At 43.8% G+C, this 27,079-nt stretch overlaps 1 protein-coding gene across 2 annotated transcripts; it reads right to left on the bottom strand.

Annotated features, from left to right (window-relative positions):
- LOC115207693 (uncharacterized) lies at window positions 1-27,043 on the bottom strand. 2 transcript variants are annotated; one of them, XM_029775075.1, is made up of 8 exons: window positions 26,828-27,043; window positions 10,735-10,854; window positions 9,127-9,365; window positions 8,941-9,021; window positions 5,910-6,030; window positions 5,759-5,811; window positions 3,797-3,946; window positions 1-1,767 (listed from the first exon to the last, which is right to left on the bottom strand). In XM_029775075.1, the coding sequence occupies exons 1-8, from the start codon at window positions 26,913-26,915 to the stop codon at window positions 1,585-1,587; spliced, it is 1,035 nt and encodes a 344-aa protein (XP_029630935.1). In that variant the 5' UTR covers window positions 26,916-27,043; the 3' UTR covers window positions 1-1,584. The 2 variants fall into 2 exon arrangements, with proteins under 2 accessions (XP_029630935.1, XP_029630934.1); XM_029775074.1 differs by having other exon boundaries at window positions 9,127-9,368.
- Between the last annotated feature and the right edge of the window lie 36 nt (window positions 27,044-27,079).

Here is a 27,079-nt window from a genome sequence, read left to right on the forward strand (position 1 = left end):
TGACTTATTAATAATTTGGTTTATTTAAGCCAAGATCAGATGTTGGATTTGATGAAAGGCCCTAAACAGCTGTAGGAATCATAATAAACTTACATTTTCCTTGTGTGGGGTCTATAAAGAGATGCAAGTTTGTATGTGTGCCATGCTATGTGACATGATCAGGCTAGTGTTACCTGTTCAGGTAGACAAAGAAACAGTAGCAACATTGACACAATCAAAATTGATAGGGCACACAGATATTTCTAATAGAGAAAGTAGGCATATTTACACATGCAGTATTGTATAAAAACAATCAGTCATTCAAAAAACAATAGCTAAAATACATCTTCACTTTCATCCATGTAACTGATGTTTCATGATGAACTGATTTATTAAGGACATAAAAAGTGCCTTTGGAATGTTGAACATGTTACTAGGGGTTTTGTAGATATTTAACGGCAGTGCTTCACCACACAAAACCGACAGGTTATGTCGATTTTCCGGATTTGATAAGATTAGTCTACCTGGTTCAACATTCTCAAAGACACAGTGGTGAGTCAGAACAGAAAAAAAACATTTAAACTACAATATAATGTTTGTCATGATGGAAATTGTGACACACTACACTCTTAGTTCTTTGGCTGTCGCATAGGAGAACCCTTTTTGGTTCCAGGTAAAACCCTTTTGGGTGCCATGTAGAACTCTCTGTGGAAAGGGTTCTACATGGCACCCAAAAGGGTTCTACCTTCAACAGGTTTTCCTATGGGGACAGCTGAATAACCCTTTTTGGTTCTAGATAGCACCTTTTTTTCTAAGCGTGTAGGCCTACAGAATTATGAAACAAACATATGGCAGCCCATCTCACACAACTATTATGATAGGCCTTGATAAAAGCCAACAGGATTCAACTCTGATCTCTGCACTAGCCAATCATACTGATACCCATTTTAAAGCTGCCTATTCAAATCTCTTCAATGGTTGAAATAGTCTCCATGTATCACTCTTTCTCCGCTTCTGTTACACAAATGTCATTTTTTACCTCAAACAGGAGATTCAAGCAAACGATCACACCAGGTCATACAAACAAATTAACCAAGCGATACTTTAAACTATGATGACCCTTTTGGTTCAAATGAGTCCATTTGAGATCTGAAAGACTAAGAACTCAAATATACTGTGCTTCATACTTGAATTTGGAAACAGCAACACAAACTGTCAATTTTGGTGATTTCTTGTTCATTTCTTGCAGCAATTATTGTTTTTGGAATGCAGTCTCTGAACCTGCTGTCCAGTCCCCCAAACTCAGTGTTTAGGCTCCTTCTCTACCACCACTGAAACCTGATAGAGGCCAGTGATCACAATCTCTTCTCTTCACATTACAGGTATCGTCATCATCGTCATAGTCATCATCTTCATCATTGTCATCATCCTGGGAGTCAAGGGTTGCATGGGGTAGGGTGAGGTGGGCTTGGATATTGAATGGGTGTTTAGTGTTAGAGTCTTGTATCCCCAGGTACACTATGAGGGGGGAGGGATTGGGAATGTGGTGATGATGGGGAGCAGGAGGAATGAGATTGGGCGTTGGGGATGTAATTCAGAGCTCGTTCACATCTCAGTGTCAGCAACCGAGGTCTGGGTGGCAGGTTGGCCGTTGTTGGGTGGTGGCTGGCTCTCAGGAAACTCCCCATTGCTGGTGGGCTTTACCAGGGGCTCTTGTGACTGCAGAGGGGCCTCAGACACCAGGGTGTTGGCCTGGTTCTCCTCATACACCTGGAAACCCTCTTCAGCCTATGGGCAGAGGGACCATAGAGATTCAGTTAGAGGAACCTTGATGGTAGGTTGGGCTGTGTAATAAGTGTTATTGTGATATAGTGTAGATTTAACTGAAGGAATAATATGTTTTGTATGTTGTTCAGAAAAGCAAAAAAGTGAGGGAAAAAAGTATTTGATCCCCTGCTAATTTTGTACGTTTGCCAACTGACAAAGAAATTATCAATCTATAATTAGAATGGTAGTTTTATTTGAACAGTAAGAGACAGAATAACAACAAAAATATCCAGAAAAACACATGTCAAAAATGTTATAAATTGATTTGCATTTTAATGAGGGAAATCAGTATTTGACCCCCTCTCAATCACAAAGATTTCTGGCTCCCAGGTGTCTTTTATACAGGTAACGAGCTGAGATTAGGCACACACTCTTAAAGGGAGTGCTCCTAATCTCAGCTTGTTACCTGTATAAAAGACACCTGTCCACAAAAGCAACCAATCAATCAGATTCCAACCTCTCCACCATGGCCAAGACCAAAGAGCTCTCCAAGGATGTCAGGGACAAGATTATAGACCTACACAAGGCTGGAATGGGCTACAAGACCATCGCCAAGCAGCTTGGTGAGAAGGTGACAACAGTTGGTGCGATTATTCGCAAATGGAAGAAACACAAAAGAACTGTCAATCTCCCACGGCCTGGGGCTCCATGCAAGATCTCACCTTGTGGAGTTGCAATGATCATGAGAACGGTGAGGAATCAGCCCAGAACTACACGGGAGGATCTTGTCAATGATCTCAAGGCAGCTGGGACCATAGTCACCAAGAAAACAATTGGTAACACACTACGCCGTGAAGGACTGAAATCCTGCCGCACCCGCAAGGTCCCTGCTCAAGAAAGCACATATACATGCCCGTCTGAAGTTTACCAATGAACATCTGAATGATTCAGAGGACAACTGGGTGAAAGTGTTGTGGTCAGATGAGACCAAAATAGAGCTCTTTGGCATCAACTCAACTCTCCATGTTTGGAGGAGGAGGAATGCTGCCTATGACCCCAAGAACACCATCCCCTCCGTCAAACATGGAGGTGGAAGCATTATGCTTTGGGGGTGTTTTTCTGCTAAGGGGACATGACAACTTCAGTTGGGGACAATGGACGGGACCATGTACCGTCAAATCTTGGGTGAGAACCTCCTTCCCTCAGCCAGGGCATTGAAAATAGGTTGTGGATGGGTATTCCAGCATGACAATGACAAGGCAACAAAGGAGTGGCTCAAGAAGAAGCACATTAAGGTCCTGGAGTGGCCTAGCCAGTCTCCAAACCTTAATCCCATAGAAAATCTGTGGAGGGAGCTGAAGGTTCGAGTTGCCAAACGTCAGCCTCGAAACCTTAATGACTTGGAGAATATCTGCAAAGAGGAGTGGGACAAAATCCCTCCTAAGATGTGTGCAAACCTGGTGGCCAACTACAAGAAACGTCTGACCTCTGAGGGTTTTGCCACCAAGTACTAAGTCATGTTTTGTAGAGGGGTCATGACCCCATGTTTTGCAGAGGGGTCATTTCCCTCATTAAAATGCAAATAATTTTATAGCATTTTTGACATGCGTTTTTCTGGATTTTTTGGTTGTTATTCTGTCTCTCACTGTTCAAATAAACCTACCATTAAAATGAGGGGCAAACGTACAAAATCAGCAGGGGATCAAATACTTTTTTCCCTCACTGTATATGTGTACTGACGGGAAGGTAAAGTTGAAGGTGAAGCCTGATGACGAGAGGATCAAAAGCAATCACTTTTTCCCTATGATGGAATTTAAACATGAATGGTGGAGACAGGGAGTCGTGTCACTTTTGTCTGAGGTCTTAACTATCTTGGCTGAGGATAGGAATATGTGTGTCAATCAGATGAGGACATTGAGGTTAGTTTATATGATGCCTATGATAAATGATTGTGAAAACAAGACCCACCCAATCTTCCCAGTAAACTGGGTCCTGTACACAGTATTAGTTTGCTATGGGTCTCTCTCACATCATGGCCACTCTGACTCACCAGTCTCGCTCCCTTGGGTGGTGGGCGGTGGGTTTTCAGGTAGTAGCCTGCAATGAGAAGAATAGCCAGGAGCAGTCCAGTGAGCAGCAGGGAGACCAGTACCAGCTTGGACTTCTTCCCCCAGCGAGGAACAGCCTCCACAAAATCAATCTAGAGAGACAAGGAGAGTTATACACATAATAATATAAGGATTTCAGGCTGTACTTTGAAGTTATACCCTATGTGAATTATAGTAGTATGTAATCTGCATTTTCTTGTTTTAGATGGTTTACTGACACTAGGAATAGCAGTGCCCCTGATGCCTCCTTGGATCAGGCTATTTTACCCCCAGACTGTAGAGGATGGATGAATAGCAGTACCCCTGATGCCTCCTTGGATCAGGCTATTTTACCCCCAGACTGTAGAGGATGGATGAATAGCAGTACCCCTGATGCCTCCTTGGATCAGGCTATTTTACCCCCAGACTGTAGAGGATGGATGAATAGCAGTGCCCCTGATGCCTCCTTGGATCAGGCTATTTTACCCCCAGACTGTAGAGGATGGATGAATAGCAGTACCCCTGATGCCTCCTTGGATCAGGCTATTTTACCCCCAGACTGTAGAGGATGGATGAATAGCAGTACCCCTGATGCCTCCTTGGATCAGGCTATTTTACCCCCAGACTGTAGAGGATGGATGAATAGCAGTGCCCCTGATGCCTGGGCTAGCATAAAGTTCAAGAGATTCAACTGAGTGGAAAAAGGCCAGCATCTCCCTACACCAGTGTTCCCCAACTGGCAGCCCACCATTTTTTTTATTTTAATTATTGGACATAAAAGACTAAAAACACCAGCAAATCAGCTCGAACACATAATAGAGATATATCCCTTTTGGCTGAGGAGGTCTTAAGTATCTTGGCTGAGGTTAGGAATGTTTGTGTCAATCAGATAGGAGATTGAGGTTAGCTTATACGATGCCTATGATGAATGATAGTGAAAACAAGACACCAAAGGAAGGCAGTTCCACATGCTTCTCTCTAAACCAGTATTTGGGTGGGGCCCATATAAAGCTATTTCAGATTGTCATTTTTTATTTTAATTGTTGGACATAAAACACTTTAAAACACCAGCAAATCCAAGTGCTTTTCATTTGGGAAATCTGTTCCAAAGTATTCCCATGCATAATTGAGAGATATACAGTATGTGATCGCATACAAATGCAAGCAAGGTTTGAAATTATTATGTTTTAGTAAAATACTATATCTGTTTGGGCTTCTTGCAGTCAATTTGCAGTCTACAAATGATTTGTAATTATGTTCCGGCCCCCTGACCATCCGCTCAAGAAAAAAAATCAGCTCACGGCTGAATCTAGTTAATGATCCCTGCCCTACACCCTTCAGACCAGGGCAGTATCTAAACACAAAGGTGCCGTTGAACTAACTGACCAACATAATGAGAAGATTGTGGACGGGTGCAGCTCACTTAACTGTTTAATGCGGCAGGGCAGAGTTAGGGGGGTTTAAGGATGGGTGTAGGGATGGAGCACAGAGTATGTCTAAAGTCAAAGGGACAACCAGGTTGAATCATGAGAAGGAAACACCCATTCCTCATTCCCACTGGGAACACTCAACCCCTCCACCGGAAACATAAATGAATTCCAGCTGACAGGAAAGTGGGGATTGTTTCTGTTTGTCATATAGCATCTTCCCAGCAGCTTGGAGCCATGAGTGAGGATTCCTGTCTGGTGGAGGAGTGTCTCACAGTGGTGTTTATCTCAGTGGTTAGATAAGGAGCCGAATCAGCATTGTGGTTTTGCCTCACCTACCACGGTGCACAAATTAAAGCATTTTATTGTGGGTGTGACAGCAATGGACACTGATCATAATGCCTTTCTCATGAAGTGTATGTGGTGTGAATTATGTGAACGTCATATGTGTATGGGGAATTGGAATACTCTAATGAATGGAGAGAAGTGATACTCTACCTTGTCTTTTATGTTGTCATTGTTGAACTTCTCAGCCATTCCTTTTGCATCAGCTGTAAGTAGAGATAAGATGATTTGGTTAATGTTTTTTCAACACCAGACACTCAACAGAATAATCCCACATCATTAAAAAGGAGAAGAGGGAAGCAACCTTCTATGCATTGGCCAGAGATCAGGATTTCATTGGAGTTGTCCTCCTGGTAGACCTCCAGTTTACAGTCGTCTCCACACAGGTGCTCCAACACACTCTCAATTTTAGACCTGGTCTCCTCCTGTGGAAATATCAGTTGGATTAATAACACAGCATGTGAATTTGGGGCTGAATCTGGTCATCCTAGTTAATAGAAATGTGTTCACACAGAAATGTGTGAACACAGAAATGTGGTAATATACACTGCTCAAAAAAATAAAGGAAACACTTAAACAACACATCCTAGATCTGAATGAAAGAAATAATCTTATTAAATACTTTTTTCTTTACATAGTTGAATGTGCTGACAACAAAATCACACAAAAATAATCAATGGAAATCCAATTTATCAACCCATGGAGGTCTGGATTTGGAGTCACACTCAAAATTAAAGTGGAAAACCACACTACAGGCTGATCCAACTTTGATGTAATGTCCTTAAAACAAGTCAAAATGATTCTCAGTAGTGTGTGTGGCCTCCACGTGCCTGTATGACCTCCCTACAACGCCTGGGCATGCTCCTGATGAGGTGGCGGATGGTCTCCTGAGGGATCTCCTCCCAGACCTGGGCTAAAGCATCCGCCAACCCCTGGACAGTCTGTGGTGCAACGTGGCGTTGGTGGATGGAGCGAGACATGATGTCCCAGATGTGCTCAATAGGATTCAGGTTTGGGGAACGGGCGGGCCAGTCCATAGCATCAATGCCTTCACACTCCAGCCACATGAGGTCTAGCATTGTCTTGCATTAGGAGGAACCCAGGGCCAACCGCACCAGCATATGGTCTCACAAGGGGTCTGAGGATCTCATCTCGGTACCTAATGGCAGTCAGGCTACCTCTGGTGAGCACATGGAGGGCTGTGCGGCCCCCCAAAGAAATGCTACCCCACACCATGACTGACCCACCGCCAAACCGGTCATGCTGGAGGATGTTGCAGGCAGCAGAACGTTCTCCACAGCGTCTCCAGACTCTGTCACATCTGTCACGTGCTCAGTGTGAACCTGCTTTCATCTGTGAAGAGCACAGGGCGCCAGTGGTGAATTTGCCAATCTTGGTGTTCTCTGGCAAATGCCAAACGTCCTGCACGGTGTTGGGCTGTAAGCACAACCCCCACCTGTGGACGTCGGGCCCTCATACCACCCTCATGGAGTCTGTTTCTGACCGTTTGAGCAGACACATGCACAATTGTGGCCTGCTGGAGGTAATTTTGCAGGGCTCTGGCAATGCTCCTCCTGCTCCTCCTTGCACAAAGGCGGAGGTAGCGGTCTGCTGCTGGGTTGTTGCCCTCCTATGGCCTCCTCCACGTCTCATGATGTACTGGCCTGTCTCCTGGTAGCGCCTCCATGCTCTGGACACTACGCTGACAGACACAGCAAACCTTCTTGCCACAGCTTGCATTGATGTGCCATCCTGGATGAGCTGCACTACCTGAGCCACTTGTGTGGGTTGTAGACTCCGTCTCATGCTACCACTAGAGTGAAAGCACCGTCAGCATTCAAAGTGACCAAAACATCAGCCAGGAAGCATAGGAACTGAGAAGTGGTCTATGGTCTCCACCTGCAGAACCACTCCTTTATTGGGGGTGTCTTGCTTATTGCCTATAATTTCCACCTGTTGTCTATTCCATTTGCACAACAGCATGTGAAATGTATTGTCAATCAGTGTTGCTTCCTAAGTGGACAGTTTGATTTCACAGAAGTGTGATTGACTTGGAGTTACATTGTGTTGTTTAAGTGTTCCCTTTATTTTTTTGAGCAGTAAACATTCTCGTGAATACACAGTTACAACTATGGCTCTTTGGAAATGTACACCACGAAAGGGCCACACCCCCCTCCCATATCCCTCTCCCTTAACCCAATAAATGATATCACAACCTTGCAATACTCCACCCTGTTTAACATGGTCCAAAAACAGCCACTAGCACTCACAGACGGCTCTGCTCAAACCTTTGATCCCAGCCCCAGATAGGACAGCTGGCTTCGTTACAAAGCTAACGGACTCTGTGCCAAGGAAACAGGACCGCTCTCAAGGCCTCATCTGCTTCGGCACTCAGAGCATGTTCAATACAGTATGTTCAATACAGAATGCATGTAAAGCACATGAATTCTCATCTTTAAGTTGAAAACAGTTTTATTCACGTCTTTCTCAGCTGTTTCTTGATCCCTGATGCAGTCTCTTGGGTCCTGCCTCTGATGCTTTATTGTCTAGTGTAGTCAGTGCATAGCATGGCGGTCTTCGAACATTTTCAAGATGTTTCCATTATATAATTTTTTCAGTATTTCTTCTTTAGTCATTTGTTCATAATTGAAAAACATTTTAAAAAACCCATCTACAGTATATATGATCCTCATATAATTGGAAACATACATGGATCTTCAGAAATGGGATGTGGTGTCTAACCCAGATGAAGCCAATCAAGTCATAAAGCATAGCCTGGTGTAGGAGTGAGTGTGTCACTGATTACATGCCATGCTGCAGGGGGCTTTCCCATGCAGGCCTAGATGGAGAGGGGGTAGCTAAGTCCCATTCAAGATTCTTACACATGCCTCTTGATGTGTGATATCACCAAGGTATCCTTTATTTCAGGGCACCATTTAATACAATTTTATCTCGACTGAGATAAGAGGGGCTGGAGCTCCAGACGGCAGGCAGCCTGGCAGACAGACACAGTTGAGGAACGTGAGACGCCCCTATCCCTTCACTTCCCTGGCCGGCTCAGAGCAGAATTCCTGTTAGCCCAGCAGCCATTGCCCCAAGACGCTGAGGAATCCCTTTGATACACACGCTACAGCAGCATCCCCACCACCTCCTTCCCACCTTTCACACCAAAGCTTCGAACACGTTCTTCCCTCTCCTTCCCTCTGTGTGTGTGTGTGTGTGTGTGTGTGTGTGTGTGTGTGTGTGTGTGTGTGTGTGTGTGTGTGTGTGTGTGTGTGTGTGTGTGTGTGTGTGTGTGTGTGTGTGTGTGTGCACGTGGTGTGCTCATTACTTACACAGCTGGATGAGGCCTTGAGTTTCAGATTCACTGCATCTCTGTCCTGGACAGCTTCTTTATCAACACACATCACATCAGCCTGTAGAGAGAGACCAGACAACTTCAGTTAGACTAGAGTGTGTATCGTTCATTCTGAACTTGGATTGGCGATTTGGATGGCATTGTCACTGAACTCGAGGCTCACCTCTGGAATGAGCACAGTGTCACTGGATTGGGAGGTCTGAAACTGCTGGGGAGCCTGGGTCTCCTGGTCATCATCTGGGTCTGTGATTCCTGCTTCACCAGCCTCCACTGTGGCCTCCATGTCTGTGGTCTCTACTGCCCCCTTGGTGACTGGAGTTGCAGTGGTGTCATGTAAGACGACTGACAGATCCAGGCCAGGAATACTGGGGAATACAATGATCTGGACTTGGGGTTTATCTGCTTCTGAAAAGAAGAGAAAAGAAAAGTATCTTTCTTAGTTTTTTATGTCCAGTCAGAGGCATCATGACCATAGGGGTCACAGGGGCACGTGCCCCCTCAGATTTTATTATTATTTTTGTTGTTGTTGTTTCTCTGTAATACTACTAGCCACCTAGCAATTTTATTAAGTTGTCTTTAGCTAGGCCAGAAAGGTTCCCAATTTCCCAACCACATAACTAGCTACCAAGAAGCCATTTCAGGCTATCAAGCATAAAATAACCACCAGTCAGGAGGATACAGACAGCTCAAGAGGTACAGTTGAAGTCGGAAGTTTACATACACCTTAGCCAAATGCATTTAAACTCAGTTTGTCACAATTCCTGACATTTAATCCTTGTAAAACTTCCCGGTCTTATGTCAGTTAGGTTCCCCACTTTATTTTAAGAATTTGAAATGTCAGAGTAATAGTAGAGATAATTATTTATTTCAGCTTTTATTTCTTTCATATTTCTAACATGTCCTAACCGACTGCCAAAACTATAGTTTGTTAGCAAGAAATTTGTGGAGTGGTTGAAAAACGAGTTTTAATCACTCCAACCTAAGTGTATGTAAACTTCTGACTTCAACTGTATGCTTAGATATGCAGAAAAATATACATATTTTTAAATAGAATTAAGCATAATGATTATGGCTCTAGATTGCAAAATTCTCCAACTTCCGGAGGGGGGGCAAGGACCACCCCCGAGACATCCTCATGTACTGTCACAGGTGTAGCCGTGTTAAATAGACCAAAACGCAGCCGGGATATGTATGCTCATCTTTAATTATATTTGAATAAAGTGAACACGGGAAACCAATAAGCAAGAACAACTAGTAACAGTTTCACAGGCTGCCAGACAGCAATGCAAAAGATAACTACCCACAACCTACCAAACAAACACACACCCCTATATAGGACTCTCAATCAGAGGCAACTAGAAACACCTGCCTCCAATTGAGAGTCCAGCACCCAAACCTAAACATAGAAAACCTAAACTAGACAGAATGCAGAAATACAACCTAGAACATACTAACCTAGAACATACACCCAAAACCCAGGAACACATAAATCAAACACCCCTCTACAACACACACAAAACCCCCACCATACAAAACAAACATCCCTCTGCCACGTCCTGACCAAAATACTAAACAACTACTCCCTCTGCTGGTCAGGACGTGACATGTACTTTGTGTCCCCACAGATTTTTGAGGTGCATTGCGCCCCTGTGTCCACTTGATTTAAAACATTTATGACAAAAGCTGATAGGATGAGCCTAGGACGGTATATTAATACAGCAACACCAATAGTGGCTCTGTGGAGACCATCTCTAATGGATCCATTTCTTACCTTCTTCTGCCGGTTGTGTGGTGTCAATGTCGTCTCCACGAATTAATTCAGCAACATCCACTGGCTGTGTGGGCCCAGTGACAACATCTGATTCACTCTTATCTTGTGCAACTGCACCACCTGGAAGAGAACAACAAAGGGCTAACTTGCACTATAACACTTGCATGCCAACACGTACTGTAGAAACCATTACAACTTTGTCACAGCAGTGATGTCCCTTTCTGAAAGAGTTTTCTACCTCACTAAGCTTAATAGCTGCTATTCTCATTTACACCAAGCTACATGGTCATTTGTCTGGACCTTTATATGACATTGTCATTTAGTGCTATGTTCAACTGATCCCACACCTGTGTCCAGGTCTATAGCAACACATTAATAGACAGTGTGCAAACTGACTTGACTTAGCACTTAGACTCACAGGACTGATAGCAATCCTGCCACACCCATATAGTCTGGTATTACTAGTGATCCCAGGGGGGGAGATCTCATTGGCTGTGAATGTAATCTTGACTGAGGTGTTTGTGTTGGAGCTATGCAGTCCATCTCTAATAGGTTCCAGGGCCTGACCTGAAATCAATTAGGCCCCATGCAGCACTAAGGAAGGGACTGTAATTAATAGCCCAACTGTGGGGTAACTCCTCAGCTCAGCCTGTGCAAATAAATGTTCTTGTCCCCGCCTGCAAGGGGGCCTGACCCCTGACACACTCCCGCTGGGATGGTGGGTACAAGCCCCCCAGGGGAAATCTCTCTCTGGTCTAATGACAGACATTATGGGAGCTATGCAGAAAGCACACTGGCTTTAATACATGGGCCTCTGGGTCATTTACTCTTTAAAGTCTTAGTATGTGCATCCATTTCCTCATACCTAGTTAGCTATGCAGCTGGACCGATGGATGTGATTCTTTCTTCCTCCTTCATAGCTACTTATGTGGATAAAAATAATAACTGCACAGACTTTCACGCTCTCAAAAACAATCTTGTAATTTCAGTGCTCAACTATCAGAAGACTGTAAAGTATTTCATTGCCAGGTGTCATGCAATAAGAGAGATGCTGCTCAATGCTAAGAGGGTAAGGATTTCTCCCCAGTGTGTGATTATAACACCCATTTATCCTCCAACAGGGTGAAGTCATACTGTGTATGTAAGCCTCTTGTGCCCGTATGTGCCTGTAAGTGGGTGCTTTGACTGGGCGTCTTGATAGACCACTGATACCCTTACTTGGAGATGGCCATGTCTTTTAGACTGATGGGCTTTGGTACTGACACCATCTCAGTCCCAGCTCTCACATGCAAATAAGTAATGGGAGAGCTGTGCCTCCCAACGACAGTTCAGACTCATTAGTCAGTGGGATACACAACATCAAGTCATCTAGGTGAATTAAGTTTCCATCTAGCTAGCCTGTTAAACAGCCGAACGCCTTGCTGAAATATACTGCTGCTTTACTAAAACTGTTGGTGCACAGTGATGTCGAAACCCTAATTTGATTTAAAAAAATAGCCAAAGTTCTACCTATCAGGCCCTCTGAGGTAAAAGCTTGTTTTACACAATGTGATGTGTCATTTTATCTTTTCAAGTAAGTTACTATGGTGGTGGGTTGAATCAAGTTCAAAACTTATAATGTAGTTTGTCATATTGTTTTCTAGTCTTGTCAGCAACTATATTTCATGTGGGCAGTGCTAATGCAGTGCATACCATACAGGGCAGTGAATGTTTAATAAACTAAACTGGGCAAAGATCTTGCTGCTATGAAATATCTTAATAAGCTGTGCGTCTGACTCCGTTTTTCCTGAGATTGAAAATGTTTACTGAGATACTTATGGCAACGAAGAAAGCTCTGCAATCGTTTGCCCCCCGTAGCCTTCTCCTCTAACACAACTGCATTACCTCATCCACGAGGCTTTGCCATAATTCTGTAAATCTCATTAAGACTCTCTCCTCCCTCCCTGCCTTTTCCCCATGCAGTTAAACAATGTTGTTTTCTGGTTAAACCCACAGAAGCTTTGTCCAAGACAGAACTGAATGTTGCATAATTGGGCTGGATTTGGATAAGCTACTGTATCACCAGGATGGACATTTCCGACTGTCTTTCCACCCTGTTTGCTTGTGGAATTTAACTTTTATAGTCAGTTGTTGCAGCATGCTAAATGCAGTGTGCTGCATTGATTGGACTTGCTAAATCAGTATAACGAGCAAGTGCCACAAGTGCGGAACAGTCAGCGTGCCATGTAAACAGGTGGGCCAACAGTACTGAAGGAGGTCTCACACTGATATACGTAGACTAGCAACTGTTGGTTATAGCTGTCACTTGTGTTTGGTTTGTCCTGCAATTTTGTGACAATTTAATTGTGTTTACGAGCTACCTCTCTGTCATTGTAAATAATTTATGTGCGCATTGCTACCAGCTCTGTTTTAGGTATATAACAGCCCACAGAGCCAGCCAACCAGCGTCTATTTACCAAGAGAGTTTTCATCTGTATTTTTTGTAGCTGTCTATATACCACCACAAACTGATGCTGGCACTAAAACCGCACTCAATGAGCTGTATACGGCCATAAGCAAACAGGAAAATGCTCCAGAGGCGGCGCTTCTAGTGGCCGAGGACTTTAATGCACCACTGACTCGGTCGATAAGAAAGTGGTCAGATGAAGCAGATGCGAAGCTAAAGGACTGTTGTGCCAGCACAGACTGGAATATGTTCTGGGATTCTTCCGATGGCATTGTGGAGTACACCACATCAGTCACAGGCTTCATCAATAAGTGACGTCATCCACATAGTGACGTCCATAGATACGCCAACCAGAAACCATGGATTACAGGCAAGATCCACACTGAGCTAAAGGGTAGAGCTTCTGCTTTCAAGGAGTGGGACTCTTACCCGGAAGCTTTTAAGAAATTCCGCTATGCCCTCCAACAAACCATCACAAAAGAAAAAGCATCTATACAGGACTAAGATGGAATCGTACTACACCGCCTCCGACGCTCGTCGGATGTGGCAGGGCTTGCAAACTATTACAGACTACAAAGGGAAGCATAGCCCCGAGCTGCCCAGTGACACAAGCCTACCAGACAAGATAAATAACTTCTATGCTTGCTTTGAGGCAAGTAACACTGAAGCATGCATGAGAGCATCAGCTGTTCCGGACGACTGTGTGGTCACGCTCTCCGTAGCCTATGTGAGTAAGACCTTTAAACAGGTCAACATTCACAAGGACGCAGGGCCAGACGGATTACCAGGACGTGTACTCCGAGCATGCGCTGACCAACTGGCAAGTGTCTTCACTGACATTTTCAACCTGTCCCTGACTGAGTCTGTAAAACCAACATGTTTCAAGCAGACCACCATAGTCCCTGTGCCCAACAACACCAAGGTAGCATGCCTAAATGACTACCGACCCGTAGCACTCACGTCTGAAGCCATGAAGTGCTTTGAAAGGCTGGTCATGGCTCACATCTACACCATTATCTCAGAAACCCTAGACCCACTCCAATTTGCATACTGCCCAAACAGATCCACAGATGATGCAATCTCTATTGCACTCAACACTGCCCTTTCCCACCTGGACAAAAATAACACCTATGTGAGAATGCTATTCATTGACTACAGCTCAGTGTTCAACACCATAGTGCCCACAAAGCTCATCACTAAGCTAAGGACCCTGGGACTAAACACCTCCCTCTGCAACTGGACCCTGGACTTCCTGACAGGCCGCCCCCAGGTAGTAAGGGTAGGTAACAACACATCCGCCATGCTGACCCTCAACACAGGGGACCCTCAGGGGTGCATGCTCAGTCCCCTCCTGTACTCCCTGTTCACTCCCAATTACCTCGACTAACCGGTGCCCCCGCACATTGACTCTGTACCCGTACCCGGTACAGAGTATATAGCCTGTATATAGCCTCGCTATTGTTATTTTATTGCTGCTGTTTAATTATTTGTTACTTATCTATTTTTTACTTAACACTTTTTTTCTTAAAACTTCTTAAAGCATTGTTGTTTAAGGGCTTTTAAGTAAGCATTTCACTGTAAGGTCTACACCTGTTGTATTCAGCGCATGTGACAAATACAATTTGATTTGATAACACCTGGTTTCTTAGTTTAAAACAGAACCATACAGAGCATGTTGTTTAGCAACCCTGCCAGCAAGGCCAGTAAGGCCTGAGCAGCCTTAATCACTGTCTGACCAGCCATCAGTCATCAGCTACGTGTTCTACACACAAACCCACTTAACCAGAATCTAACCTCAACATGGCAGCACTGGTGTAGCGCAGTTTCTCTGAACCCCCCGCAAAGTCAGAATTTGGGCGCTCTGATAGCTGTCCATGGTTCTGAAATTGCGATGTCTATGTATCTGCCTGTCGATAGGCTGTCAGATTATTTGGTGCTAGTGCTTGTAGTAGCCTATAGCATTGATTTAATGGATACATGCTTATTTTTATTTGGTTGTCAAGCCTACCGCTTATGTTAAGCCTAAAGCTTATGTTTCACAAAGCTATAGAATGCAAGCTGGCGGCAATAATGTACACCACCGTTGAAAAGTTTTGGGTCACTTAGAAATGTCCTTGTTTTCCATGAAAACATACATGAAATTAGTTGCAAAATGAATAGGAAATAGAGTCAAGACGTTGACAAGGTTATAAATAATGATTTTTAATTGAAATAATAATTGTGTCCTTCAAACTTTGCTTTCATCAAAGAATCCTCCATTTGCAGCAATTACAGCCTGTCAGGGATTTCTTCGTCGTCAGACGATATAGCGAAATCATCGTCGGAAGAAGAGGACCAAAATGCAGCAGAGTTGAGAGAGTTCATTTTGAACATTTAATAAACTCAAAAATGAACATACAAAAACAACAAAACGAACTCACGATTACTAGACAGTCCTGTTAGGCTCACACACGCTAAACATGAAACAATCTCCCACAATTACACAGACAAACACACCCAACTAATATAGGACTTCCAATCAAAGGCAACACCACACAGCTGCCTTCAATTGGAAGTCCACCCCAATTAACCAAACATAGACATACAACTAACTAGATCAACATAGAAATACGTAAACAAGGAACAGTGCCCAAAAACCCCGGAATACTTAAATCAAATGCCCTTTTAGAAAAAACACCACCCCGAACCACATAAACCAAATACCCTCTGCCACGTCCTGACCAAACTACAATAAAAATTAATCCTTATACTGGCCAGGACGTGACACCGCCTTGCAGACCTTTGGCATTCTAGTTGTCAATTTGTTGAAGTAATCTGAAGCGATTTCACCCCATGCTTCCTGAAGCACCTCCCACAAGTTAGATTGGCTTGATGGGCACTTCTTACGTACCACGCGGTCAAGCTGCTCCCACAACAGCTCAATAGGGTTGAGATCCGGTGACTGTGCTGGTCACTCCATTATAGACAGAATACCAGCTGACTGCTTCTTCCCTAAATAGTTCTTGCATAGTTTGGAGCTGTGCTTTGTGTCATTGTCCTGTTGTAGGAGGAAATTGGCTCCAATTAAGCGCCGTCCAAAGGGTATGGCATGGCTTTGCAAAATGAAGTGATAGCCTGCCTTCTTCAAGATCCCTTTTATCCTGTACAAATCTCCCACTTTACCACCACCAAAGCACCCCCAGGCCATCACATTGCCTCCACCATGCTTGACAGATGGCATCAAGCACACCTCCAGCATCTTTTCATTTTTTCTGCGCCTACGAATGTTCTTCTTTGTGATCTGAACACCTCAAACTTAGATTCGTCTGTCCATAAAACTTTTTCCAATCTTCCTCTATCCAGTGTCTATGTTCTTTTGCACATTTTAATCTTTTCTTTTTATTGGGCCGTCTGAGATATGGCTTTTTCTTTGCAACTCTGCCTAGAAGGCCAGCATCCCGGAGTCGCCTCTTCACAGACTGCTGTTTTGCGGGTACTATTTAATGAAGCTGCCAGTTGAGGACTTGTGAGGCGTCTGTTTTTCAAACCAGACACTCTAATGTACTTGCTCAGTTGTTGACTGGGGCCTCCCACTCCTCTTTCTATTCTGGTTAGAGCCAGTTTGCGCTGTTCTGTGAAGGGAGTAGTACACAGAGTTGTACGAGATCTTCAATTTTTTGGCAATTTCTCGCATGGAATAGCCTTAATTTCTCAGAACAAGAATAGACTGACAAGTTTTAGAAGAAAGTTATTTGTTTCTGGCCAATTTGAGCTTGTAATCGAACCCAGAAATGCTGATGCTCCAGATACTCAACTAGTCTAAAGAAGGCCAGTGTTATTGCTTCTTTAATCAGAACAACAGTTTCAGCTGTGCTAACATAATTGCAAAAGGGTTTTCTATTGATCAATTCACCTTTTAAAATGATAAACTTGGATTAGCTAACACAACGTGCCTTTGGAACACAGGAGTGATGGTTGCTGATAATGGGCCTCTACGCCTATGAAGCTATTCCATAATAAAATCTGCTGTTTCCAGCTACAATAGTCATTTACAACATTAACAATGTCTACACTGTATTTCTGATCAATTTGATGTTATTTTAATGGACAAAAAATTTGCTTCTTTTTCAAAAACAAGGACATTTCTAAGTGACCCCAAACTTTTGAACTGTAGTGTATTTACTTGTTGAGTAATTAAAGTGGGAAATTCAAACATTGCAGATTATAAAATGAATTTTCAATGCAACAGCATACTAATCAGTAACCAATAGATTTTTACATTTTTATATACAACTGTCCTGTAGGCCTATAGCCTACCTTAGCCGTCCTCACGCTCTCTCACCTCATATTCATCATCGTTAGCACCACCCCAATATCAACATATGTGAAAATGGCACGTTTCTATGTTTTGGAGTAAAAACGATAGAGGAAGATAAGTGTTTCCAATGACATCATCAACCAATTAGTAGGAATTTAGTAGGCAATGCGTACTCATAATTGATTTAAATCACATGATGCACACCAGGGTAGCCTAGTGGTATGAGCATTGGGCCAGTAACTGAAAGGTTGCAAGATCAAATCCCTGAGCAGACAAGATAAAAATCTGTTGTTCTGCCCCTGAACAAGGCAGTTAACCCACTGTTCCTAGGCTGACATTGAAAATAGGAAGTTGTTCTTAATGACTTGCCTAGTTAAATAAAGGTAAAAAAAATAATAATACCCCCCCAAAAAATAATGTCATTGCAAACACTTATCTTCCTATATTTCTTTTTTTACTACAAACCTAATTTTCTCATATGTTGATGATGGGGTGGTGCTGGAGATGATGAATATGAAGTCAATTTTTTTTAAATGTCCCTTTAATGCCAAATAATACAATCAGTCCACTGTCAAAACAATAGCTTACTATGGATTGTTTCATTATGCAGACAATGCAGTCTAGCCTCCTAGCTTATCTATAGCTATATACAGTATTTAGCTGGTAGAGTGTAAATGTAAATGGAAACATGCTCTTTCCATGACATAGACTGACCAGGTGAAACCTATGATCCTTTATAGATGTATCTTGTTAAAACCACTTCAATCAGTGTAGATGAAGGGAAGGAGACAGGTTAAATACATATTTTTAAGCCTTGAAACAATTTAGATGGATTGTGTATGTGTGCCATTCAAAGGGTGAATGGGCAAGACAAAATACTTAAGTGCCTTTGAACAGGGTATGGTAGTAGGTGCCAGGCGCACCAGTTTGAGTGTGTCTGCAACGCTGCTGGGTTTTTCATGCTCAACAGTTTCCCGTGTGTATCAAGACTGGTCCGCCACCCAAAGGACATCCAGCCAACTTGACACAACTGTGGGAAGCATTGGAGTCAACATGGGCCAACATCCCTGTGGAATGCTTCGACACCTTGTAGAGTCCATGCTCTGACAAATTGAGGCTCTTCTTGGGGCAGAAGGGGGTGTAACTCAATATTAGTGTATATTACACATTGGAACTCAGACTCCACGCTGTCGAGGCTATCCGTCTCTTCACTCGTAGGTTTACCAGTGTTCATAGAAGGGGTGTTGCTCTCATGAGCGCGAGTGTGTCTCTGGCAGTCATCAGCTTGATTTTCAGGGAGAGGAGAAGGAGGAGAAGAAGTGAGTTCCTCTCACTTGAGGAACTGAGGGGAGGAAGAAGAGGAGGAGCAAGGCCACTGTTATTGGCGTGCCCGGGCTGTGTGGTCTCTGTCAGGACTGTTAGGCTGCTAGTACCAGCTGCTGCATAAGTAGGCCTACTAGCTTCCACCTGCCATGGTGTTTCGTCAGTCAAGGATGAGGTGGTAGCTTTACTGATGTGGTTATCTTCAGTAAGTTGGCACGACCTTGATCAGACAAAGCTTTTTTGCAGTTTTTTGTGCACCACTTTGTTCTTGCCTTTTATTTATCCATCTTGAAAACAAACTCACTCTCCATCATCCGAGTCTGACCTGATTCACGTAACTGTTTTTTTTTACTTGATAGCCAATTAGATAAGGAGGCCGAGGCTGGCTGCCGCCGGTGCCGCTGAGAAATAGGCTAATTAGATCCATGAAAACTAGTCTGACTACTCATCTTCTACCCATGTAGATGTAGACAACACAAACACTTTGCTTGCTACATGTGGTAACTAAAAAGCAGGGTTACTGTCAAAAGTATTTATAAAAAATAGACATAGGTGTGAGATGACGGGCACATGAGGCCCCAGAGCTCGTCCACCCCACACCCTCAATGTCCCTCCACGGGGTTTACGCTATGCCAGTACATAGCAGTCATCTCATCGTTACCAGACATGGTAACGGCAAGGAACCTTTGAACACCATTTTGCTTCATTTTGATTTGCTTTTTAAGGGCTCCATGTTTTATGATATTATATGGCGGTTAATGTTAAGTTCAGTCAACTGGTGGTGCAGTATGAACGATTTGATGTAGTTGTTAGTCATCACCGATGATTCTCACTATATGGGAATGGGGAAGTGTAAATAACCTTTAGCATAGCTGTGGATCACACAGTAGGGCCAGTAAGTAGTCATCCCCTTTGGTTTGTGTTGTAATGGATACAGTGGGGTCTTGTGGGGTGAGCTGCCATGCCGCTCAGAGCAGGAGGTTAGCAATCAGACAGAACACTTCCTCTGATTCTCACAGGATGACCTCTCCTTTGCCCTCTACCCAGGAACCACAGCTATAGCTAATCTGTCTATGATTTACTGCATCCATTCCTTATATTGAGACCCCCTTTGTCTCTCACCCCTCTCTTTATTCTTCTTACCTATTCTTTATGTGTTGCATGGAGCACTAATGTGAAGCCCTGAACCATGTCACTTAACCCCCTCAGCCCCCCCCCCCTTATAGCCACTCCGCTCCAGATGTTATTCCAACGGTCTCGACTGCCCTGCACTCTGAGATTTTCCCAGCAGATGGTCAGATTGACAGGTCTGGATATCCTCCGGCTTTCACTCGTCTCAAGGGAGTTCTGGATGGGGGAATGCCGGCAGCAGCCTTGGAGGAGAACAAGCCAGCTAAACGTATAGGCAACCCCCATCTGTTCCACCCACCCTCCTCCAGTTGTGTGGACATCTAATCCCCAGGATCTACAGAGGTGAGAAGTATATGCTTTCACCAGGCGCATCCCTCCCATGCAATGCAACACGTCATGCCTACAGTCAGAGCTGGGTTGTGGCTCTGCCCATGGCCAGCAACAGACAACCAGACTGGCCCATACAGTAGGCTACTCCTCTCTGCTGCTGGAGGGGCAGGGGCAGAGTAGGCTTTGGACTGTGACACAGGGCTTAGTGAGGTAATAATGGTCTGCAGGCCCGAGTGGACCACCATTCTCACATAGTGTGCAATGGTAACCACATGAGATAGTGTTTGCATAAGGAGAGCCAAACACACAAACTCTAAAACAAACTCTGCTTTAGCCAAAACCTTTTTTTCCACAGCTAAATTCATGTCTTTAAAATAAGGGAGTCTCCTCTATACAAGACAGGTTCTATAAACTGGACTGACATATCTATTTTTTTGTTGCATCAGCGATATATGTTTGGAATGTTCCTCACAATCCTCCAGCAGGATATGTGTGAAGGGTGGCTCAGTGAGGAATGAGAGGGGTGTGTGGGAGAAGGGGCACCGGGTGATACTACGTGTCAGACCCTCATTATAACCCACCCATGTCTGTCATAACACCCCTCTGACACCCTCCAGTTATAGTTATCTGTACACAGTGCCACCAAAGCACAAGGCCAGGGTAACATTCTCAGGAAACAATTTATTTTCTTCCACGGTGATTATAAGGTTCTCCCTCCCTTTTGTGTTCAGTTTTGAAGTCCTGGTCTCACTAATAGTTACAATGCTGAATGAAACCTCACTCTACTGGCAATTCTAGCCACTCTTCAGATTTCTCTTGTGTATGATTCTAGGATTCTATAGTACAACTCTCCTAGTACAACTGAGGAATTTCCGTCTGAAAGTGCCAATTTTAGTGGCTGAGGAATGGAACATTGGACCTCAGTCCCTCGGGAGGTGAACACAGTATTGTGCATCTGTCCTCGTGCTCCTAGATCTTAGTGCCGCTTTTGATACCATCGATCACCACATTCTTTTGGAGAGATTGGAAACCCAAATTGGTCTACATGGACAAGTTCTGGCCTGGTTTAGATCTTATCTGTCGGAAAGATATCAGTTTGTCTCTGTGAATGGTTTGTCCTCTGACAAATCAATTGTAAATTTCGGTGTTCCTCAAGGTTCAGTTCTAGGACCACTATTGTTTTCACTATATATTTTACCTCTTGGGGATGTCATTCAAAAACATAATGTTAAATTTCACTGCTATGCGGACGACACACAGCTGTACATTTCAATGAAACATGGTGAAGCCCCAAAATTGCCCTCGCTAGAAGCCTGTGTTTCAGACATAAGGAAGTGGATGGCTGCAAATTTTCTACTTTTAAACTCGGACTAAACAGAGATGCTTGTCCTAGGTCCCAAGAAACAAAGAGATCTTCTGTTGAATCTGACAATTAATCTGGATGGTTGTACAGTCGTCTCAAATAAAACTGTGAAGGACCTCGGCGTTACTCTGGACCCTGATCTCTCTTTTGAAGAACATATCAAGACTGCTTCAAGGACAGCTTTTTTCCATCTACGTAACATTGCAAAAATCAGAAACTTTCTGTCCAAAAATGACGCAGAAAAATGTATCCATGCTTTTGTTACTTCTAGGCTCGACTACTGCAATGCTCTACTTTCCGGCTACCCGGATAAAGCACTAAACAAACTTCAGTTAGTGCTAAATACGGCTGCTAGAATCCTGACTAGAACCAAAAAATGTGATCATATTACTCCAGTGCTAGCTTCCCTACACTGGCTTCCTGTTAAGGCAAGGGCTGATTTCAAGGTTTTACTGCTAACCTACAAAGCATTACATGGGCTTGCTCCTACCTATCTTTCCGATTTGGTCCTGCCGTACATACCTACACGTACGCTACGGTCACAAGACGCAGGCCTCCTAATTGTCCCTAGAATTTCTAAGCAAACGGCTGGAGGTAGGGCTTTCTCCTATAGAGCTCCATTTTTATGGAATGGTCTGCCTACCCATGTGAGAGACGCAGACTCAGTCTCAACCTTTAAGTCTTTACTGAAGACTTATCTCTTCAGTAGGTCCTATGATTAAGTATAGTCTGGCCCAGGAGTGTGAAGGTGAACGGAAAGGCTGGAGCAACGAACCGCCCTTGCTGTCTCTGCCTTGTCGGTTCCCCTCTTCCCACTGGGATTCTCTGCCTCTAACCCTTTTACAGGGGCTGAGTCACTGACTTACTGGTGTTCTTCCATGCCGTCCATGGGAGGGGTGCGTCACTTGAGTAGGTTGAGCCACTGACGTGGTCTTCCTGTCTGGGTTGGCGCCCCCCCCCTTGGGTTGTGCCGTGGCGGACATCTTTGTGGGCTATACTCGGCCTTGTCTTCGGACGGTAAGTTGGTGGTTGTAGATATCCCTCTAGTGGTGTGGGGGCTGTGCTTTGGCAAAGTGGGTGGGGTTATATCCTGCCTGTTTGGCCCTGTCCGGGGGTATCATCGGATGGGGCCACAGTGTCTTCTGATCCCTCCTGTCTCAGCCTCCAGTATTTATGCTGCAGTAGTTTATGTGTCGGGGGGCTAGGGTCAGTCTGTTACATCTGGAGTATTCTCTTGTCTTATCCAGTGTCCTGTGTGAATGTAAATATGCTCTCTCTAATTCTCTCTTTCTTTCTTTCTTTCTTTCTTTCTTTCTCTCGGAGGACCTGAGCCCTAGGACTACCTGGCATGATGACTCCTTGCTGTCCCCAGTCCACCTGGCCATGCTGCTGCTCCAGTTTCAACTGTTCTGCCTGCGGCTACGGAACCCTGACCTGTTCACCGGACGTGCTTGTTGCACCCTCGACAATTACTATGATTATTATTATTTGACCATGCTGGTCATTTACGAACATTTTAACATCTTGACCATGTTCTGTTATAATATCCACCCGGCACAGCCAGAAGAGGACTGGCCACCCCTCATAGCCTGGTTCCTCTCTAGGTTTCTTCCTAGGTTTTTGGCCTTTCTCAGGAGTTTTTCCTAGGGAGTTTTTCCCAGCCACCGTGCTTCTTTCACATGCATTGCTTGCTGTTTGGGGTTTAAGGCTGGGTTTCTGTACAGCACTTTGAGATTTCAGCTGATGTACGAAGGGCTATATAAATAAATTTGATTTGATTTGATTTGATTTGATTTATTGCAACTCTAGACTCCTGACCTGCTATCTTAAACTCTGTCTCTGTCACAGAACCAGCCCAGCCCTCTTTTCCCTGGCATTAAACCCAGAAAGAGGATGGAGGATCTCATGTTTTTAATCAAGCTCCAGTGCTGCACCCATGGCTGCCCAGAAGCTCTCATCCCACCCTGGGGCTACGACAGCCAAGTGCTGGGGACTTCAGTCAGAAACTCTCATCCCACCCTGGGGCTGTGATAGCCAAGTGCTGGGGACTTCAATCAGGCTCATCTGTTTCTACTTGTGAATGTATTTCACTTTACAGATTGTCTGTTACAGTTTCACTGCTATATACATTGCCTTAACTGTTCCTGTCTGGGAGGAGTAAATCAGTAAAAGTTTGGACATTGATTCAGTGCAGAGAGAATTACAAGGAGATTTCAAATCTCCTGCAGACAAATTACTACCATGCCTCTGGAGGTGGTATTGAATAACAGCCATGTCCAGATTAAACTAGACAATATCAAGACACTAAACTGGAAACGTAGACTGGCCCTCAACAAAAAACAGAATGTTTTTCTATTTAGAATGATACATTTCTTATCTAATGTTAAGTATCCATGTTTATTCTGCTTATCACCACAGATAGTAAAGGAAAGACATGGACATATCCACTCTCCCACACAAAGATTGTTTCACAGAAAGTTAGAAACAGTTATAAAACAGACTACAAGAATGTAACGATCAACTTGAAACAGTGTGATTTAGCAATCTTACAGAAACTAATATTAATTTATCCTTTATTTAACTAGGCAACTCAGTTAAAGAACAAATTCTTATTTACAATGACGGCCTACCCCAGCCAAACCCAGACAACGCTGGGCCAATCGTGCGCCGCCCTATGGGACTCCCAATCAAAGCCAGATGTGATGCAGCCTGGATTCAAACCAGGTACTGTAGTGATCCATCTTGCACTGAGATGTAGTGCCTTAGACCGCTGTGCCACTCAGGAGCCCAAATGGGATGACCTGTCCTTCTTCAGGCCTTATAAGATACAAAATAAATGTTCCTCTTCCACAGGTGCTGGACTTGGACTGGGTTTTCAGCCATGCCCTGGAGATAATGGGATTTACTTTATGGGAGGAGTGGCTTCTTTGTTGGACATGTTCCTGTGTGAGTGTTCAGTAGATGTTGCTAAAACAATATCTATGATTCACATAATTACAGGTCCTGAGGTCAGGTCGAGTTCCCTCTGAAACTAGTAAGCCTCCTAAAACCAGGGAAAAGCATATGGCTTAAATCCTTTGTAGTGTGTTTATAAACACAACCTCTCGAAATTTTAGAAACTTCACTTGAGAACACTAGGTGGTTCTTCTCCACTTGTGATTCATGCATGTGGCAGGTAGACTAGTGGTTGGGCCAGTAACTGAAAGGTTGCTGGTTTGAATCCCTGAGCTGACTAGGTGAAAAATCTGTCAATGTGCCATTGAGCAAGGCATTTAACCCTAGTTTCTCTGGCTAAGAGTGTCAGCTAAATTACTCAAATGTAAACATGTACATTTACTCTCATCATGTGATGCTGAAATGAGATCCATTTATCATAGGTTTAGTTATATTTTACTTTTAGAGATGACTTTAAAAAGTTACAATTGCATTAACTTTTGAGTGCCACAGTATGTTAGTAGTTCCTCTCATTCTGCTGTTTGGCTATAGCTCTTGAATCCATTCTCCACACCCATCTCTGACAAGCCCCTCCACCTTAACTACTGTACTGCAGCTATGCCAACATCTGTCTTTTAGCTCTGACTTAATCCACAGTACTACAGTAATTCTGCACAGTGCTTACATAATACAGCCCTCTCCCAGATTTCTAAAGTTGACCGGAGCATCCGGCGATAAAACAAATGGTATACAGTAAGTTGGACTTTGTTTGAAAGCAGAAGTACTTGCCTCTTCTCGGGAAATAGACTTTAAGCAAACTATAGACTGTTTTGTTGTTTTCCCTCCTTTTCTCCCTCTTGCTTCTCCCGTTGCTTTACCACCTCTTGCGCCCATGCATTCTCCCTCCTACTGTTTAGGATAACTGTGAGGCATTCTGCTACCATTCATTTTTGTCAGGTAGCTTGGCATGGTGTTGTAATGTCCAGCTTTTCAGTGAATGGTAAATTATATTAAACATGTGTCCACACATTCTTCAGATTCAAGATTCTCTTAAGATATATGGAAACATAAAATTTTTACTTTTCAACATGAATCTACATACATGTGTTCCTCAGATCATAGCAGAACCAGCTGCCTTCTACTAATAGGAATATATTTGTGCTTCCAATACCAATTACATCATTTGTAATACATCTAATAAACCTTGCATTACTTTCAGATTAAGCAATTTACTATGTCAATGTTTCTTCCCACACCACAGCAAAAGACTAATGCAATTAGGGAGAACATAAATAACTGCTATTGTTGTAATGTTAATTGATGTGCAGTTTGGTGTTGTGGGCAGAACAAATACAAATGTTTTGAGTTAACTTTCTGGGCTCCCAAGTGGCGCAGTGGTCTAAGACACTGCATCTCAGTGCTAAGAAGTGTCACTACAGAAAACCTGGTTTGAATCCACACTGTAGTCTCTTCTGGAAATGTGTTAGATCAGATGGAGATGGCAGGAAAAACCTCCCAATTGTGTACTTAACCCTCTCATCAGGCATGTGTTTATGGTCCAGACAATAGCTGCTATTCTGCCAAGACTAGTTGATACTCTAGGTGAACACAAAGAGAGTCTCTAATTAATATAACTTTACCCCTGGGTGCCTTTTTACGGCCCCTGCTGTATCAACACAAGCACAACTCCCACTCACATTTTATACCCAACAGTGCCTCAATCAACTTCCACCCTCCCCTCCCACCCACCCCATACATCCACACACAGCCATCTGCTAATTATAAACACACACAGCTCTCTCCCAGGTATAGTCAATCAAATAGCAGACATTGCAGTTCAGCAAGTCAGCCCTGGGGCCTTGAAAGGGTCACATTGTTGAGAAGTAGTATAATTTGGAGAGAGAGTTCCCATAGGCAATAAATAGGCGCAGGTTATGCATGCAAGATTCAGCTGCACCATGACTGTAGGTTTCATATTCAAATTGGCCCCTTTGTTTGCTACGTTATGCTCCAAAGTAACTTTTCCCTCTCAGAATCATGGGGGGGGGAAATTCCATGAAGTTATCCTGCATTTATAAATTATTACACACTGCTAAACCATGGGTTTATTTTCATGAAAGTGAAAATCATGTTGATACCGTTGTATAAAGTTGATAACATGAAAATCTCTGTGTTCAGTCTGAGACAACCCCTGACCCCTCCCCTGACCCCTCTCATGCTTTCTTTCAAGTTCAGCTTGAGGAGTCTGGATGTATGAGTTTTTACTTACCGTGAAAGAGGGTGGTGATGAGAAGCAAAGTGAATGCCAGCATTTTGTGGGTCTCATTCATTCTCTGTGTGGATGCTGCTACTGCCATTCTCCTCCTGTTTGTGTGAGCGTCCAGCGTGTGTGAGCGTCCAGGGTGTGTGAGCGAGAGAGAAAGGGAGCACCAGTGGACCAGACCAGTTTAGGATTTCCTCTTGCCGTGAGTGGGACGGGACGGATAAAGTGCCACTTGTGCTCTGGGACTTTTATATGGCT

Source organism: Salmo trutta, chromosome 14 (genome assembly GCF_901001165.1).
Source record: "Salmo trutta chromosome 14, fSalTru1.1, whole genome shotgun sequence".
Lineage (NCBI taxonomy): Eukaryota > Metazoa > Chordata > Actinopteri > Salmoniformes > Salmonidae > Salmo > Salmo trutta.